Source organism: Neopsephotus bourkii, unplaced genomic scaffold (assembly GCF_033783945.1).
Source record: "Neopsephotus bourkii isolate Nb327-2 ecotype Australia unplaced genomic scaffold, CSIRO-AGI_Nbou_v1 NB_463, whole genome shotgun sequence".
NCBI classification, from domain to species: Eukaryota; Metazoa; Chordata; class Aves; order Psittaciformes; family Psittacidae; genus Neopsephotus; species Neopsephotus bourkii.
The window spans coordinates 2,182,256-2,199,620 of NW_026900965.1; the positions used below are offsets into that span (position 1 = coordinate 2,182,256).

Sequence of the window (17,365 nt, forward strand, 5' to 3'; positions counted from 1 at the left end):
CATGAGGAATTGATGATCAATTGATACAAGTGGGAGGAACAACCCCAAACCAGGCCTCCACCAGCACAGATGAATTACCCAGGGCCCATGCCTGCTGTAATTAATGCTCAGCCTCGTTATGTGCTGACTTTAATGATGGCAGTCGTTAGCATTCAATCTTCTCCTTTCCCAGCAGCCTCCTCCCTGTCCCTTCATCAATACAGCACATAATTAGCCTCTGGGGTCTGAAATAGCCTTTTGGATAAAAGGGGCTACAAACCCCTTTTATCCAAGGGCTGGCAGCACTGAGCTGGGACAGAGCTCATCCCTCTCCCATCTCCCTGCTCACACATTCCCCTTCCACACCCAGCAACCAGCCTCTTTCACCTCCCTTTTCCTCCCAGTGAGACCAGCAGAGGGGAAGAGCAGAAGCCGGAGGTGACACGAGCATCCTCAGTGCCTACCCATGCACCCACCTGGGAGGAGGAGGTGACGGTGGAAATGGATGCTGAAGATGTAGGCCAGGCAGGTGAGAGCATCGGGGACCATGGGGACAGGGGCGAGATGGGGCTCATCTCAAAGGGTTAATTTGGGGGTATTAGGGAGCCCATGCACCCAGGCAGAGCGCAGCTGTGATGGGGACAAGCCATGCCCTGAGCCATGCGTAGCTGTGGTGGCTTCAGAGTAGGACCAGGAGGGACATGCCTTCAGCTGCAGGATGGGGCAAGTGACAGTGTCGAGCTCCAAAGCATCCCATGGGAATAAGCATGAGGTGAGAGTATCCCACATCTTACCCCACTGCCATCCTCACCCCTTGCATGGGTTGAACCCATGTCATGGTGCTGTTACTCCCCATGCTGGGCTGCTAAGTCTGTAACTGTAATAAAACTCATGGCATTAGGGGCTGGGATTTGATTCTAATCACACCCTTACAAAACCAACTGTGGGAGCCAATCTTCACATCACGCCTAATCCCATTAGACCCTGACCTAAATGAAATTGAGGAGCTTTTGATGTGCTTTGGACCTGCCCCGTGCAGTACCGGGAGAGATGCTGGGACCTCCAACCCCTCTCTTCTGCCTCCTGGCGTCCCCCAGATGTTCAGAGGTGTTCATCCCCCAGATGTTGAGACTGGAGGTGTCATTTCCACATGCAGCTCACACCTTTTCTTGCCCAGAAATACAGTTTCCACCCTTTTTTTGCCCATAAATACAGTTTCAATTAGTGGGGCTGCCAAACATGATCCATCATAGGAGACGAGTAGCGGAAAAGCCACTTGTCTCTTGCTTGACCCTGGAACATTCTCCATGGTACTCTTTTCCACAAGGAGCTGGGAGAAAAAGAGAATCTCCATATGAGCCAAGCACTTGCTGGAAAGAAGGGGCTCAGGAAAGCATGGTCCATGCTCTTACCTGGTCCATCGTCTTCATTTCGGGGATGCACACAACCTGTGGCATTGCCAGGTTGGCCAAGCAGGAGTTAAGGCGGGTGCGTCGGCACTGTCATTAAGCTGGGGGAAGGGAAGCCCAAGTCTTGATGGCAGCATAAAGAGAGGGCGGTTTTCCCTTCCATCAGCTCCTTTTTTTGTCATAAAAGGCTCCTGGTGCTTGTCAAGTAAATTGCAGCTTTGCTTTAAACTCAAGTAAGAGCTGGGGGTGCCAGCACCTGTGGGGTGATGCTGATGTGCTGGGGAACAGATGGGTACCAGCCACCCTGAGAGGACAGGGGTCCACCATGGGCTGCCCCAGGGCAGGGATTGTACCCTGGGTGAGCTGGACATGGGGAGGTGGATTAGATGCATCAGTGGGAAATTCTGTCTTCTTAGATGGGAATCTGAGCTGCATTGGTGCCAGTTGCTCACAGGCTTTGCTTTCCTGGGGATGCCTTGGGCATGCTCTCGATGGCTCCTAGGGATCCGTGTGTGTGTGTGTATAGAAACACAGGATGGATGTACATCCCATCCCTGTTCACCCCAGCATGACCTGTGAGGGGAAGGGGCTGCTGAGAATGAGTCAGTCCCCCCATCATCTGTCCCTCCATCACCCAGATCTTCCCCAAACTTCTCCCCATGGCCTCACCCACTCTCCCCTTCCCCAATCCCATGGCCAGCCCCACTCATCCTGACATCTTACCCTCTCCCTTCCAGCCCTGACTCTCACCGTGGCAGATAAAGCCACCAAGGAGGCACTGGGGATGTTCCAGCTGCCGGTGCGGCACCTCCAGCCCTTCCAGCCCCACCGCTGCAGGCTGGTGCTGGTAGGTACAGAGCCTGCCCCTCCATCCTCCTGCTTATTCCCACTTATTACTTGGAGGTTCACCAGCTGCAGAGGGGGTGGCAGGCAAAGAGAGCCTTGTGTAACGGTGTAATCCTGGTGGGAAAACCGAATTTGGCGAGCTGGGGAAGGTGCACAAAGAGGCTTGTGAGCCTCCCACAAGGTGAGAACAAGGCAGGCCTTGTGCGGGGCTTTTCCCATCTCTTTCCAGTGGGAAAACGTGGAGGAAAAGCAGTGGGATTGCAGGCTGGGAAGCGCTTTCACCCTCAGCATCCTGGGGAAGGAGATGTGGGACCGGCCTTTACATCAGAGCGCTCATTACGCAGGGGCTGCTCTGCATTCATCAGTGCATGCAGGTCCCCAGCCGCAGAGAGGAGCCCCTCAGTGGGTATTTCCCCATCCCAGTGTGTTAACAGTTTGGACTGGGTTTTGATAGCTCCCTGTGTGGCTGAGACCTGGGAAACTCAGACAATACCTCCCCCAAACCAGGCTCCCCTCTGCTGTTTGGCAGAAATGAGTTTCCTCTTCCCTGCACAGAGATTGGGAGCGATTAACTATTTAAATGCAGTAGGATTTATCATATTGATCAGGGGCACTGTGAGCTTTCAGCATCAGTTGGTGCTTCATTGTCAGCACTGGGCTGCCAGAGCGCTCGCATTTGGTGGCCTTGACTCTTCCTCCTCCCATGGTTCACTCTCCTTCTCAATCAGCCAAGGACACAGGACCCTGTGGGGATGGTCCTGCACGTCACCATCACCCGCAAAGGGAGCTTCATCACTCGCTGTGATGGATTGAGCTACGTGGCCCTGGAGGTGAGAGGTGGTCCAGGATGGACCAGAGCACTGTGACTTGGGGAGGATGCTGCTGCATGTGGCTGTTGATGCTGATTTAGGGCAGCTTCTTCCCCCTTCCCTTATCTTCTGGTCCCTCATCATGGACCCACAGGTGCTGCTGCAGGGACTGTCAGCCCCTTTTGCCACCCCTCCTGGGCCCCTGGTGGCTGTGGCCAGGGTTGTGACCAATGTTCAGGAGTACAAGTGAGTGATGGCCATGGGGGGATGTTGGTGACACAAACTGGGGACACTGGGCTTGGGTGCTATAGCCCCCTCCCATGGTGCTTGGCTTGCCAGGAGTGGATGTGGCCCCACACATGCTGATTCTCTTCTTTTCCATCACTTATCAGGAGCCGCATGGAGAAGCATCCCACCTCCTGTCCTGGCATCACCCCCACCACCATCACATTCCCAGACCCTCCAGCAGCAGCCTTCTGCATCACCCGAGCTGCCAATCACGGCTACCCACAGGTACAGGGCTGAGCACATAGAACCATAGAATTAACTAGGTTGGAAAAGACCTTTAAGATCATGAAGCCCAACTTTACATCCATTGGGATGCGCAGGTCTGGCAACACCCATCCCATTTGGGTACCGATGCACATCCCTCCTTCAGCAGGGGAGCTGAGCACCCCATGCTTTAGGGGCAAAGCGATGCTTTGAGCATCTAGCACACAGTGCTTACATCTGCCTCGCCCTGCCTGCAGAAACCCACAGGCAGCTCCTTGCTTGTGCCTTTGTCCTTCATTTTTCTCCCTGCTCTGCTCTCGCCTTCAGCTCGAGTGCTGCCTCTTGAAGGCAGAGACCTTCTCCTCCCCAGGCCTCAAGTACCACGGGGAGAGGTAGCGACATCATCAGAATAGCTGTTGCCAGGGCAACATAGGCTTTCGGCATCATCGGGAGCAGGAGGGCCCCGCTTTTGTTCCTGTGCCCTGCCAAAAACTGGCGAGGAGGGAGAGGCAGGGCCCTGTGGGGATGCTGTGGCGGGGAGGAGGTGTGATGGGGCAGTGTGAAGATGGACCCGGAGCTGCTCCATCCCTTTGCCTCTGAACGGTGCCAGCCACAAGTGAGGTGAGGGCAGATGCCCGGCTGCCCTGGAGGGAGGGAGGGCTGCAGCTGGTCCTGCAACCAGTGCACACACGTTCCTCCACCTCGCTCCTCCTCCCCCGTGCACTGAATTTAGATCATCTTGGAGCAGAACGCCCCTGTATCAACACGTTCAGGGAGCCCATACATAAAATATTACCTGGAGGAGGGTGGCCAAATGGCACATGGCCCAGGAGGGGGGGAATTACCATAAAAATCATTAGTGCGTTTCATTCAGTACAATAATTGGTGGTTTATTGCTCCCCCCCCCCACCTCCCGGCGTTGTTCTTTGCAGGTGAGAGGTGGGGGGAGATCCAGGGATCCCCTGCTTTGGGTCTGCACCTTATTGGGGCCCTCCTGTGTCCAGCACCCCCATCCCCAGCAATGGGTTCGGGGGATGAGTAGATATGAGGAAAGGAATTCCCGTGTGCTTGTTCCTGTGTTGTATCCCCCCCATCTCTTTGCTGCAGGATGCAGCATCCCAAGGCTGCGGCTTCCCAAGCAGAGCAGGGATATTTCTCTCCTCTAACCACAGCCAAAATGCATTTTTCTTTGGATCTGTGTGGATAAATACACACAAACCCCTGTGAAGTTGTGGGATGAGCCCAAGCCAAGCCCCATAGCCCTGGCAGAGGCAGCAGTGCCAGCACGGAGCTGTGGGAACCCAACGAGGGAGGACGAGTGATTAAACCTGGCCATCTGGCCTGCGTGCATGCTGCTGCCTCCTCCTCCTCCTCCTCTTCCTCCTCCTCTCCGTGCCCACATGGCTCTGCCTGTCTTTGCACATCCTGGAGGATGCTCTCCCTGGGGATGCTGCATAACATCCTGTCTCCTGCCTCAGTTTCCCCACCTGTAGGATGCGGTTCCTTCCCAGGGAGGATGAGCTCCTAAGGAAAGGTTAGGAGGAGGCTGGGAGGAGGAGGAGGGAGCATTGCTGCTCCGCTTCCAGAGGTTAATGGCTTTCCCTGAGCTAACTCCTGGCCAGGCTAATGGGATTCGATACTCCTGCCAGCCCAGCGCGTCCTCTCGCCTGTCGGTTCCCATCAGCATCTGCAGACAATGGCGCTTGCGTTCACCTTCAGCAGGGCACCCCTCTTACGTAGCGGGGTTTCAGCGATGGTTAACCCTTCCCTACCTGGTTAACCCTTCCTGGGGTGCTCTCCTTGGGCCAACAGCTCCTTTCTCACCAAAAGGGATGGGTTTGGACATGCTGGTGGCAATGGCAGAGCCGTGGGATGGATGGGTACCAGGCTGTGCCTCCTACTGAAAGTCATGCTACATCTGTCCTCCCAGCACCCAGCTCAAGCCTTTGTGATGTTGGTCCCCTCTCTTTTTGGGTTCTTCTCCTCCAGTTTAACCCACTTCTCTGGAGTTTCTTGCTCTCTTCTGGGGTCAGACAGGCAGCCGTGAGGACCAGGGCATGGCCCCATCCTTTGGGAAGGCAGGAGAGACGCTGTGAGCTTGGCCATCTCTACCTCTACTCACGCCAACGATGCTGCCTTTGAACCAGCCTTTGGGAGATGAGCTGGAGTAGCCAAGAGGGATGAAGGAGCCTCCTCCTCCTCCACATCCCCTTTGTTGTGTTTCTCCAGGTGGCCTTGGCAGAGGCGGTTGCTGTGCCAAGACGTCTGCCCAAATCAGTGCACTGGCTCTGATGCCCCAATGCAGAGCATCCATCTGTCCCGCCGAGCCGGTGGGAGACAGCCCAGCCCTGGCAAGCATTCCCTGCCACCCACCCCCAAAACCGGAGGCGGGATCGGGAATGTCATCTCCCATCCTTGCCCTGGTGAGAGGAGCCATGTGGGCTCAGGGCCTCCGACAATTGGGGTCAAATCCACAATCTGCTCCCACGCTTGACTTTTTCCTTCCCTGCTGAGGCTGAACCGGCACCAGCTCACAGGGCTTTGAACAGGGCCACGCCAGGAAAAGTAACTGGAGGCGGCATTTGATGGGGTTTAGGAGACTTTTCCCCACCAAATCGGGCTTTGTGAGGCTGATGGAGCAGCCCCGTGGGCTGGGATGCAGGCGGGAGGGTGCTGAGCTGCATCCGGCTGCTGGGAGCTGCCCCCGCCTGTGTGGGTTTTCCCTAAGGATTTCCAGGCACAGACTGGGCTCCCTGCAGTCAAAGCAAGCTGTATCCCAGGTAAAAGCCCCAGCTGATGCTAGGGAGCCCCTGGTTGAGAAAGCCAGCCCAGTGCTGAGCCAGCACTGAAGTGATGCCCGATGCAGCCCAGCATGAAGGTGGTTTTGGGCTCTGGAGCATCCCAACCCCTCACTCTCTTTGCTGACAGCCCCCAGGGCTGGGTAATGCACCACTGCTGGTCTCCAAGGTGTGTAATGCCCATTAGCATCCCAAACACAAGCAGAGGGAGACCCCCCCTTGCTCTTCCACCCTCCCCAGTGGAGCAGAAATGTGCTGATGCAGAAAAGCCGATCAGCATCTCGGCCCCACTGGGCGATGCCGGCCGAGGGGATGCAGTAACAGCATTAAACAGGAGCTGCTGTCAATAACTCCTCAGCGCTGGGCAGCCGGCGTTAGAGCTGACCTTTGGAGAGCTGGAGGCGAAGGGGAGCAGCTGCTGGAGGGGATGGAGAGATGCCATTTCCAACAGCCAAGCACGGCTCAAGGGATAAACGTGCTGCCCACTGCTCCATCTCTGTCTGGTGAGCTGGACCCGGGCCATAAGCAGGGGTTTGGGGTCTGTATATCATCCCTTTCCTTCATGTGAGCACCAGGTTGCCTGATAGATATCTAAGGCTCACCCTGGAGTCAGTGCAGCTCATCCTCCGGGCTCATCCCACCGTGTGTAGCTGGTCCATGGGCTGTTTTCCTCCTCTGGCTCCAGGGATTAGCCAAAAAGAAGCAGTCAAGCTCGAAGACCCAGTGAAAACCAGCCCAAGCCACTGGGATTGGGGTTTGCTTTGGAGCCAGGGATGAGATGCAGCTGCACGAGTTGTGCTTTCCTTTACCCCCACCTCTCCTCTCTGTCCTCTCTCCCTGCTTCTTTATCTCTAGAGAGAGAAAGTATCTGAAGGATAATTTTCCTGTTGTCTCCTAAGATGTCCCGAGCAGCTGGGCCCCCAGAGCAGCCAACCTGGAACAGCTCCTTCCTCTTCCAAGGCCGGGATGTGGCCACCATCTTCTCCGAAGACACCGCCTTGGCTATTGAATATTATCCATACAAAGCCAGTGAGTCTGGGACCCCACTGAGGATGCTCTCCCTCATCCCTGGTTCTGGCCAGGGACACCTCCTGGGCTGCCATGCCTCCAGCCAGCTGCTCTTGCCCCTTCCCCAGTGTGGGATGCTCCAGGCACCCTTGCTCCCATCGGATACTCAGTGCTGCCCCTCACCAGCCGTGTATTCCGGGAGCTGGTGGCACAGAATGGTGGGATGTGTGTGGATGGCCTCGCCATGCAGGTGAGCTCGGGGTGATGCTGGGCAGGGTGGCACTGTGGTGATACCTGTAGGTGATGGTACCTGTAGGTGCTGGGATGGTGGGATGGAGATCCAGCCTTCACATCTGCATAGGCAGCATGGTGCAGAGCCCTGAGCTTCCCATGGGAAGATGGGGTCTCTGCTCCAAAACTCAGCTCTGGGTCTCTGGATGGCATCTGGGTGATGCCAAAGCCTCTGAAAGCTCCAATGGATGCTCTGACCATTCCTCTGCCTCCCCAGGGCACAGATCTCAAAACCACAACTGGAGCCATCCCGACCGTGAGGCTCTGCCTGCAGCTCCTTCAGTTGGAGGTGAGATGCTGGGGATGGAGAACAAGGCAAGCAGGGATGGGGACAGGGACAGGGCTCTCTAGAGCTGCTAACCTCCCTCCAAACCTCTCAGGTGGGCATCAGCTGGGCTGGATCCGGGTTTTATCCCTTGTGCCTGTTGTCTCAGGGCTCTGGATTGTGCCACTGGACAGCTGGAAACAGCAGCATCATTCTCGCCCTCACACATCCATCACTTTCCCAGGGCTCTTGGCATGTGCTCGTGCTCCTGGGACATTCCAGCTGGAGGCAGGGAAGCAGGCAGGGCACAGGCAGGGTATCTGGAAGAGGCCATTCACTGTCAGTGCAGAGAAGGGCCAGGCTGGTTAACCACGGTGACAAATGTCCAGCTGTCTCCATCCTTCAGCATTCGTGCTCCCCAGGGATGCCACAGCAGGGAGGGAGTTTGGCTGCTTTTCCCATGGAGGAGGGAGCTCTGCTAACCCTTGGCTCCAGGTCTGCTCCTTGGGCAGGATGGAATGTGGCCATTGATTCAATCACTGCAGCCACCAGGCTCTGCTCCCATCTGCAAAGGGAAACCCTGTCCATAGAGTAAATGTGGGACAGGTCTGGATGCTCGGCTGGTGACCGCATCCCCCCGATCCCTCAGAGAGCTGCGTTGGGCCCGGGGCCGGCTGGTGGGGGGCTTTGCAGTGATTGCCCAGGGGGGTCAGCGACAAGGGGTCTGCGTGTGATGAATTATTCACATGGGTGTCACTAAGTGCAGAATTAATCCTCTTGCTTCCAGCTGGCTGCTGCACTAAATTATCACTCGCAGTCATGCGGGAAAATGCTGCGGAATTCATTTAGCTGATTATTGTTTTGATCTGGGAGCTGCGAGGGGGTTTCTTCTCCTCTACCCCAGCCTCTCCCTTTCCCCCCTCCAGCCCTGCCTTCCTTAATATATGTAAGAGAGGGAGCGGAGACAAAAAGCAGGAGAGCCAGAGCCAGCCTTGGGTCCGCATCTGGTTAATTCATCCCACAGCAGACAGCTCCGGAGTGATGCATATCACTGAGCGATGCTACCAAGCAGGGTGAGGGCAGGTTTGGCTCCTCCTTGCCTTTGCCAAGGGCTTGTTCCTTCCCTGGAAGTCGGGATTTTCTATGGATGATGGCCCAGGTGGCTGCCTGTGGTCCCCAGCACCCTGAAAGCACAGCCCTGAGGGCAGGGGTGATGTTGCAAGGGCAGAGCTTCCCTCCCCATTGAGGCAGCCACAGGTTTCAAGGGAAGTTGAAGGCTGGATTTCCAAGACCTCAGTTTATGGATTAGTCCTGAGCTCAGCTTTAGGATGCCGAGAAGGAGCCAAATGGGGAGCAAGAGGCAAAGGCGGCAGCAGCATCCCTGCCCGCCCTACCTCACAGCTCTCCTCAGCCACTTGGCAAAGGAGAACAGATTCACCAAGCTCGTCTTGTTTCTTTTCTTATTCTTTATTTTAATGTAGAGAGCTGAAAATGTATAACCTAGATCGGCTGGGCTTTTTATAACAAACAACAGCTAAATAAACCCTGGGCCATCTGTACTCCCTGGCGCACCAGGAGCCAGGCATAAATCCGTGCCCCCTCTGCAGGGATTTCACCGATTCCTACCAAGCCTTTGGATGCTCCTGAGCTTCAGATGCTCGCATCAACCCTCCACACCAAGAGAACGACCTCAGTACCAGGGCTTTCTAAGGATAAGGAGCTTCCCGTAAATAGGCAGGGTCTCAAAACACTGCTCCATTTGTAATAGCCGCAGGGAAAGGGTTTGGAGCAGCTGCTTTATTAAAAGCCAAGAGCCCCGACACCAGGGCTGAGCAAAGAGGACTCGTGTTATCCCAGCGAAAGGGCAGCGCTGGGTTGCAGCCACCCGAGTAAAGGCACGGAGGCCCCCAGGTTTGCCCCCACCCACCCGGTTTTCCTCCCTCTGCGCTCCCTCTCTGGAGCCCAGCCGGGAACAAAAGACTTTGATCATCTCAGGGAGACAAAGAAATCAAAGACTTCAGCAAAACGCTCTCGTTTGAGCAAATTAACAGCTCAAGAAGGGTTGAAAGGGAAAAACCTGCAGCCGACTCCATCCACCTCCCTTCCGACATCATCCACCTCCATAGCAGCTTGGGGATCAAGGCAGGGCTCCTGTTCTCCCTTCTTTCGTCTTTTCCCACCCCAAATCTGGTGTCTTGCCCAGGAAAGCCGAGTTTGACCATGCAATAACCAGTGGCAAATCCATGTGCAGGCACAGCAGGATGCGGTCCCCAGTATGCCCAGGGGATGCTGAGCCCCAGCCAAGGGCTGGGAAACACACACCGGAGGCATCTTCATTCCTAAGGGGTTTATTCATTGCCCCTATTTATTAACCAGCCTTGTTTTGCGCTTTGTTTTGGCACGACCCTTGCTCAGCCCATTAACTCGGCCCTTGGGACCTTCGGGGTCACCTCAAGCCTTTGCCACCCTTTTTTGCTCCTGTCACCCGAGATGAGGTCTGGGAATGTGGTGACAGCCTCTGATAAGAAGGGAAAAGCTGGAGCTGCTTTTTCCAGGCAAGGGGAAGGGAAATCAACAGGCTGGCTACAGCATCGCCTAAACAGCCTTAATTTATGTAATTGCTGCCATTTAAAAGCAGAAGCAGATCGGCGCCTGGCGTAAATTGTCACAGCGCCGGGGTGTAAGTTGTCACCGTGCCAGCTCCTCCATCAAACCCCTTTTGGGCTGGCAGAAAGATGGGTTTACACTTGGGAAGTGGGGATCGCCATGTGTTTCCTGTTGTTTCAGCCTGTCTGGATGGGTTTGTCCTCTGCGAGCACCAAAATTGAGGCTTGCATCCCCCAAACCCCATTTCAGGGGATGCAGGAGGTGGTGGAAAAGCTGCTTTAGGGGAAGCATCTTGTCTCCGTGAGCCAGCAAACCCTCTGAGGGCTTTCAGCAGAGCTGAACTGCTCCTGCTTGCCAGCTCTTGATTGACACCTCTCAATCAAGTGCAGAACCCCTTCCTCTTCTTGCATAGCGGGTTACAAGAGGCGTTATGGCATCGCTGCGGGCTGGGAGCTGCGTTACACAGGGAAAGCCGAGCCAGCGAGGATCCAATAGGGGGAAAAAAGAAGCAGGGAATGTCTTTGTTAAGGAGAATTTGTGTGTTTCCTCCTGCCATTCCCAGGGGAGCGTTCAGGGCAGCGCTAATTGAATTAAGAGCACGTGTGCTCCAGCGAGCAGCTCTCCGATGGGCCGTGGTGCTGGGGCCGGGCTGGCCATGGCTCCGGCACGGCACGGTGGGCAGCAGCTGTCTGCCGGCCCCCGTAATTGCAGGCAGAGCCTAAACTGTTGCATTTTGCATGATGTTATTCCCCGTGGAGGGGGAGAGTGGCTGGGCGGGGGGCAGCTTCACCCCGGCTTTGATGCTGGAGGAGCTGGGCTGAGGTCGGGGCCGGCGGCATAATGAAATGCGGCTTCACAAGGGATGCTGATGCTGATGGCGTTAATGAGGCAGCGATGGGGAAGGGCACGAGGATGCCTCCGGACACCCCCTCAGAGGGGAGGGATGCTCACTGCTCTCATTACCGGCACTAAACAGGCGAGGCTGGGTGCAGGCACGGAGTAATACACAGCGAGGGCCACTTCACCGCTGCCCATGCCCACAGCTCATTTGGAGAGGGCGCTCAGCCTGATTGCTCATCCGGAGAAAGGAAGAGAGCATCTGGGAGGCAGGGGGAAAACAAGGGTGGTGAAATAGGTGGGTGCTGGGTGCAAGGATCCCAGCAGCGAGGCTGGTCCCGGTCACCCAAACCTGCCCCTGTATTAGGAGCCGGGATGGCCAGACCATGGAGAGGGTCCCTGTGCGTGACCTTGCCGTGGGAGGCGGCAGCGAGGAGCGCACGCACTCCATCGTTTATTCCATTAGATCCAACTTCCCCCTCTAAGTGGATTAGAGGGGAGTCTATAAAAGCCAGGCTGGAGGGAGAAGAGCTGGGTGCGCAGAGCAGGGAAATGAGGGGCAGGGAAATCACATTACTGCTGCCAGCAGCATCTGGCAGAGGGTCTGGCAGGAGCTGCCGCTGTGCCGGAGGTGCCTTATCCGCCAGGCACCCAGTGACCTGCAGCAAAGTGGCTTTCAGCATCCCTTTGCACCCACAGGACTTGGGAACCCACCTCCTGCCTGCCCAGGAACGGGAGAGATGGGCTGAACTGGGCACAAACCTGCTGCTTCCACCTTGCAAATAGGAGCTGAGCACGGCCAACCCACAGCTCTTTGCCATCACACTGGTCCTGGTGGCACACTGGGGATGTGGCTGGTGGGTCAGGGGACACAGAATCATCAAATGGTTTGGGTTCAAGGGACCTTAAAGCTCATCCAGTTCCACCCCCTGCCATGGACAGGGACACCTTCCACTAGAGCCGCTTGCTCCAAGCCCCTGTGTCCAACCTGGCCTTGAGCACTGCCAGGGATGGGGCAGCCACAGCTTCTCTGGGCACCCTGTGCCAGCGCCTCAGCACCCTCACAGGGAAGAGCTTCTGCCTAAGAGCTCAGCTCAGTCTCCCCTGCTTCAGTGTGAACCCATCACCCCTTGTCCTATCACTGCAGTCCCTGATGAAGAGTCCCTCTCCAGCATCCTTGTACCCCCCTTCAGACACCGGGAGCTGCTCTGAGGTCTCCACACAGCTTCTCTTCTCCAGTCTGGCCATGCTGAGAAAGTTGGGGCTGTTCAGCCTGGAGAAGAGAAGGCTGCGTGGAGACCTCATAGCAGCTTCCAGTATCTGAAGGGGGCCTATAAGGATGCTGAGGAGGGACTCTTCGTTAGGGACTGTAGTGATAGGACAAGGGATAACGGGTTAAAACTTAAACAGGGGAAGTTTAGATTGGATATAAGGAGGAAATTCTTTCCTGTTAGGGTGATGAGGCACTGGAATGGGTTGCCCAGGGAGGTTGTGAATGCTTCATCCCTGGCAGTGTTCAAGGCCAGGTTGGACGAGGCCTTGGGTGATATGGTTTAGTGTGAGGTGTCCCTGCCCATGGCAGGGGGGTTGGAACTTGATGATCTTAAGGTCCTTTCCAACCCTAACTATTCTATGATTCTATGCTGCAGTGCCGTCTCCTTGCCCTGTCACTGCATCCATCTGTCCTACAGACCATTGCCTCTCCCTTCCCAGAGCCCAGTGGCATTCCTGACCCCGTCAGGCAGTGATGTCCTCCCCAGACTGGACCCTGTCACTGGCAGCACACTCAAGAGGACCAAAGAGCTGCGAGCAGCTCCCATGCACCCACGTTATTGCCAGGTAAGAGCTCACGAGCGCAGGCAGTGATGCTGTGCCAGCTGCATCACCCTTCCACCCCCCCAAAGGCACATGCAACAGTGCAAAACTGGTATAAACCCCATATTTTAAGCTCTCTCTGTGTTGTGCCTATGGAAGGGCATTTCCATCAGTGCTGACATCCCTGATTCCAGCTGGTTTGGGGGTCACGCGGCCTGGAGGGGAAGCAGCATCCCATCACCTTGCTGGGGGCAACCTGGATGCTCCAGCTTCGATCTGATCACTCAATCCCAAATCCATTTAGCAAATTCTCTCCTTTCATGGCTGCATTATGCTGGGAGACCCCAGTCACCTCCAGCTTATACCTTTTGGTTCCAGGAGAAAGAAAAAGCAGCTGTTCCCCTCCTCCTTTGTGCTGATAAATGGAGCCCTTGGATGGATTTAAACCCAGCCCTCGTGGTCCTAATATCTTCCTGTACTTTAAGCCATCTGGCTTTAAAAATAACAGGTCGTTAAACCCCAATTCTGCTTATTAAATAGCTAGGAGGGAAGTGGGGGGGGGAGTCTTGCACTGCCCAAAAGCCCAGTTATTTCCCCATCAGCAGCTGCCCAAACCCCACCTTCATCCTAATCCCTGTCCCTGCGATTCAGGCTGCAAAGCAGGAGGAAAATTAGCAATCAAATAAGAGCCATAAAAAGACAAATACAGAGCAGCTATTTGGTTTTCCTCCAGCTGTTTTAATTCCTCCACTGAGCTTTATGACTTCCCTTTCTGTGGCTGCTTTATGCCCAGGCTAATGGAAACCCGTAATGGGGCGTGCGGAGGCGGGTACCGCAGCACAGCCTCGATGTGGTGAGGATGCGAGGGCCAAGTGTGATGGACTGAATTACCCCGGGGCTCCAGAGAAAGACAAACACCCTTCAGGAGTCAGCCCTGGCATCACTGCTTGGTCTGTGTGATGCGTTTTCACCCCTGGCTTTGCTCTTTGCTCGCCCCGATGCTCTGAGCAGCCTCAAATCCAGCTCGCTGTATCCTCACATGAGCATCCCTGCGACAGTACAACGAGGGAGGGTGGGAAGTGGCCTCAAGGATGCTTCCAGCATCCAATTTGAAAGCCTGAGTAGGGCAGTGAAGCCCAGGAAGGGTTTGCACAAGCCCTGCCTTGCCTGAGCAGGCTAAAAAGGCTAGAAAGCATTGCTGGGAGGGTTATTGTTTCCCCCCCCTGCCCCAACCTTTGACAGCCGTTTTCTTCCCCCTAAAGCACAGATTACTTTCAGTCCACTTGCACTGCAGCGCAGGGGATTTGCTTGGGAAGGCCTGGAAAGCCCATCTCCTGACAGCCCCAGGAATCAGGGCTGACACCCTACTAATGGAGCGTGGTGCAGGAGGGAGCCAGGACATAACAGCCCCCCCGGCTGCAGCTCTGCTCTGGTGGGGGGGAGCAGGCGGCTGATCACAGCCCTGTCACTTCTCCCCACTCCATTCCTGCTGATCAAACCCGGGTCCCCCATCCCTACCCTGCGGCTTTTGAGGTCCTGCTTGTTAATGCCTTCATTAAGGACAGGGGGGAGGATGAGGAGCACAAAGGGATGAGGAATATTATAGGAGATGGGGTAACCTTTCCCTGGCCCACGGATGCAGAGAAGCCTCTGGGTTTGGGACATTAGCATCCCCCCTTGGGCTTACCAAGGTGTCAGGTTGGTTTCTGCTGGCCAAGCTTTCTGACCCTAGGCTGGGGTTTAGGCTGGGCTCAGCCTCACCGTGTTTCCCTCCCCTCCTGCCCTTTCCCTGAGCAGATTTGTGCCTCTCTTACCAGTCGATGAATAATTTACAAGCAGCACTTAACGATTAGGGCAGCGTTTTCTCCAGCATCCTCAAACATTTGCTGCTTCTTCCAGCCTTTCTTTCCCCTCTCCCATCAGCCACATTCCCCTGACCTGTCAACATCAGGGTTTTACAAGCCAAAGGGCCTCTTGTGGGGCTGGGAGAAGTAAATGTCTCCTGTTCTTTTTGCCTTGCTGGTGTTTTGCTCCATGTGTGCCTCTAGCTCCATCACATGAGAGCCCACATGTGCACGTTGTCCCCCAAAAACACATTGTGGCATGATAGAACAGGCAGCCGCGGTTGAGGGCAGGATTTCTTGCTTAGGAACAGCATTTGGGATGCTTTGCTAGACCCAGTTCCAACTCCTGGGTGGAAATGGGTCCAGCATTCCTCCAGGAAGCTTCCTTTAAGGATGATGGCAGCTCCTGTGCCCTCTGAGCAATGTCCTGTGCCTCAGTGAGCTGGGAAGGGACTGGTACAGCGCTGCTGAGCCCAGCAATGCCTTGGGCCTGCAAAGGGCAAGGGGAGAGATGGGGGGAGAAAGATGAGGGTGCTGTGAGAGTGGAGGGGATGTGAAGGTTGAGGGTGCTGCAAGTGAAAAGGGTGCTATAAAGAATGAAGGTGCTGCAAGGGGCAACAAGTGCTGCAAGGGGCAAGGAGGATGCAGAGGATGATGATACTGCAAAGGAAAAGGATGCTATGAGGGGACAGGGTGCTGCAAGGAGTGAAGAGTGAAGATGCTGCAAGTGATGAAGATGCTGCTAGGGCTGAGGATGCTGCTGGGGCTGAGGATGCTGCAAGGGCTGAGGATGTTGCAGGGGCTGAGGATGTTGCAGGGGCTGAGGATGCTGCAAGGGCTGAGGATGCTGCAAGGGCTGAGGATGCTGCTGGGGCTGAGGATGCTGCAGGGGCTGAGGATGCTACAAGGGCTGAGGATGCTACAAGGGCTGAGGATGCTGCAGGGGCTGGGGATGCTACAAGGGCTGAGGATGCTACAAGGGCTGAGGATGCTACAAGGGCTGAGGATGCTGCTGGGGCTGGGGATGCTACAAGGGCTGAGGATGCTGCTGGGGCTGAGGATGCTGCAGGGGCTGGGGATGCTACAAGGGCTGAGGATGCTGCTGGGGCTGGGGATGCTACAAGGGCTTAGGATGCTACAAGGGCTGAGGATGCTGCAAGGGCTGAGGATGCTGCTGGGGCTGAGGATGCTGCAAGGGCTGAGGATGCTGCAAGGGCTGAGGATGCTGCAGGGGCTGGGGATGCTACAAGGGCTGAGGATGCTGCTGGGGTTGGGGATGCTACAAGGACTGAGGATGCTGCTGGGGCTGAGGATGCTACAAGGACTGAGGATGCTGCAGGAGCTGGGGTTGCTGCTGCGGCTGAGGATGCTGCTGGGACTGAGGATGCTGCACGGCCGAAGGCTGCCGCACGGCCGAGGTGCTCCAGCCCCATCTAGCGCCAGTCCCGCCGCCCTGCCGAGCGCGGGGCCGGGGCTGGGAGCGGCCGGGAAGCCGGCGGGAGCTCGGCACGGCTGCGCTGAGGATGCGCCGCTCTGAGCTGCCCCGGGTGAGGGGGGCACCCATGGGTGCGCCAGCACCCCCGGCACGGGGCTCAGCGCCTGCTTCTCCTGTGTGGGGCTGGGTGGCTGCGACTGCACGGGGAATGGAGCAGGGACATCAGCAGGGAGCCAGAGCAGGGGAAAGAGAAAACTGGCAGCAAAACCCACACTTTGTGTGTGTGTTTTGGGGGTTTGTGTTGGTGTTGTCCTGCCCCAAGCCAGTCCTGCCAGCACTGCTAAACCCTCCGTGAAGACAGCACCGAAAGGCTCATCCATCCTCTTTTAGTGGCTTCTCAGCCTTTCCTGGTGCTACTTAATGAAGGATGGGAGCTGGGGAGATGCTGAAGGCAGTGGGTGCTAAGGGTGATGGGTTCTGAGCACAATGGGTGCTATGAGCAGCGCTGCACGGTGCTGGCTTCTCTCAGCACGGTGGCTTGGGGTGTTGATGGATTTATGCTCACTGCTGAAGCGCAAAGGGCGTTTTATCAGCAAATCCAGTCAATCCATGAGCTCACATGGTAATGGATGGCAATAACCCCCCTTCCCAGGCCAAGGGCAAGTCACAGCAGCCCATCACCAGGTTCGTGTGGGGTTTATCCCTATGAAACCACTTGTTTTGTGTAGCTAGGGGATGAAAATGATTTGGGAGCACTTTGAACATGAGGCTATGGGGGTCCCAGGCACAGGTTTTGAAGGGTGTGCTTGGGAAACAGACTCTTCAGGGAGCTGCCAAGTCTCCCGCTGGCACTGGGGGTATTTTGGGGGATATTTCTGCACGTCTCCACATCCCCAGCTGCTGGGAATGGGTTTATCCTAAAGCACAGAT

The 17,365-nt window shown here is 56.0% G+C and overlaps 1 protein-coding gene across 1 annotated transcript in view; it reads left to right on the forward strand.

Annotated features, from left to right (window-relative positions):
- The window catches only part of CCDC33 (coiled-coil domain containing 33), a 41,863-nt gene that overhangs the window by 17,219 nt on the left and 7,279 nt on the right, over nucleotides 1-17,365 (forward strand). The window contains exons 5-13 of the mRNA XM_061350016.1: nucleotides 384-508; nucleotides 2,126-2,235; nucleotides 2,963-3,064; nucleotides 3,198-3,289; nucleotides 3,436-3,556; nucleotides 7,233-7,362; nucleotides 7,470-7,591; nucleotides 7,850-7,921; nucleotides 13,055-13,180. Of these exons, the coding sequence (XP_061206000.1) occupies nucleotides 384-508; nucleotides 2,126-2,235; nucleotides 2,963-3,064; nucleotides 3,198-3,289; nucleotides 3,436-3,556; nucleotides 7,233-7,362; nucleotides 7,470-7,591; nucleotides 7,850-7,921; nucleotides 13,055-13,180 (1,000 nt within the window). The remainder of the gene's footprint in view (nucleotides 1-383; nucleotides 509-2,125; nucleotides 2,236-2,962; nucleotides 3,065-3,197; nucleotides 3,290-3,435; nucleotides 3,557-7,232; nucleotides 7,363-7,469; nucleotides 7,592-7,849; nucleotides 7,922-13,054; nucleotides 13,181-17,365) is intronic.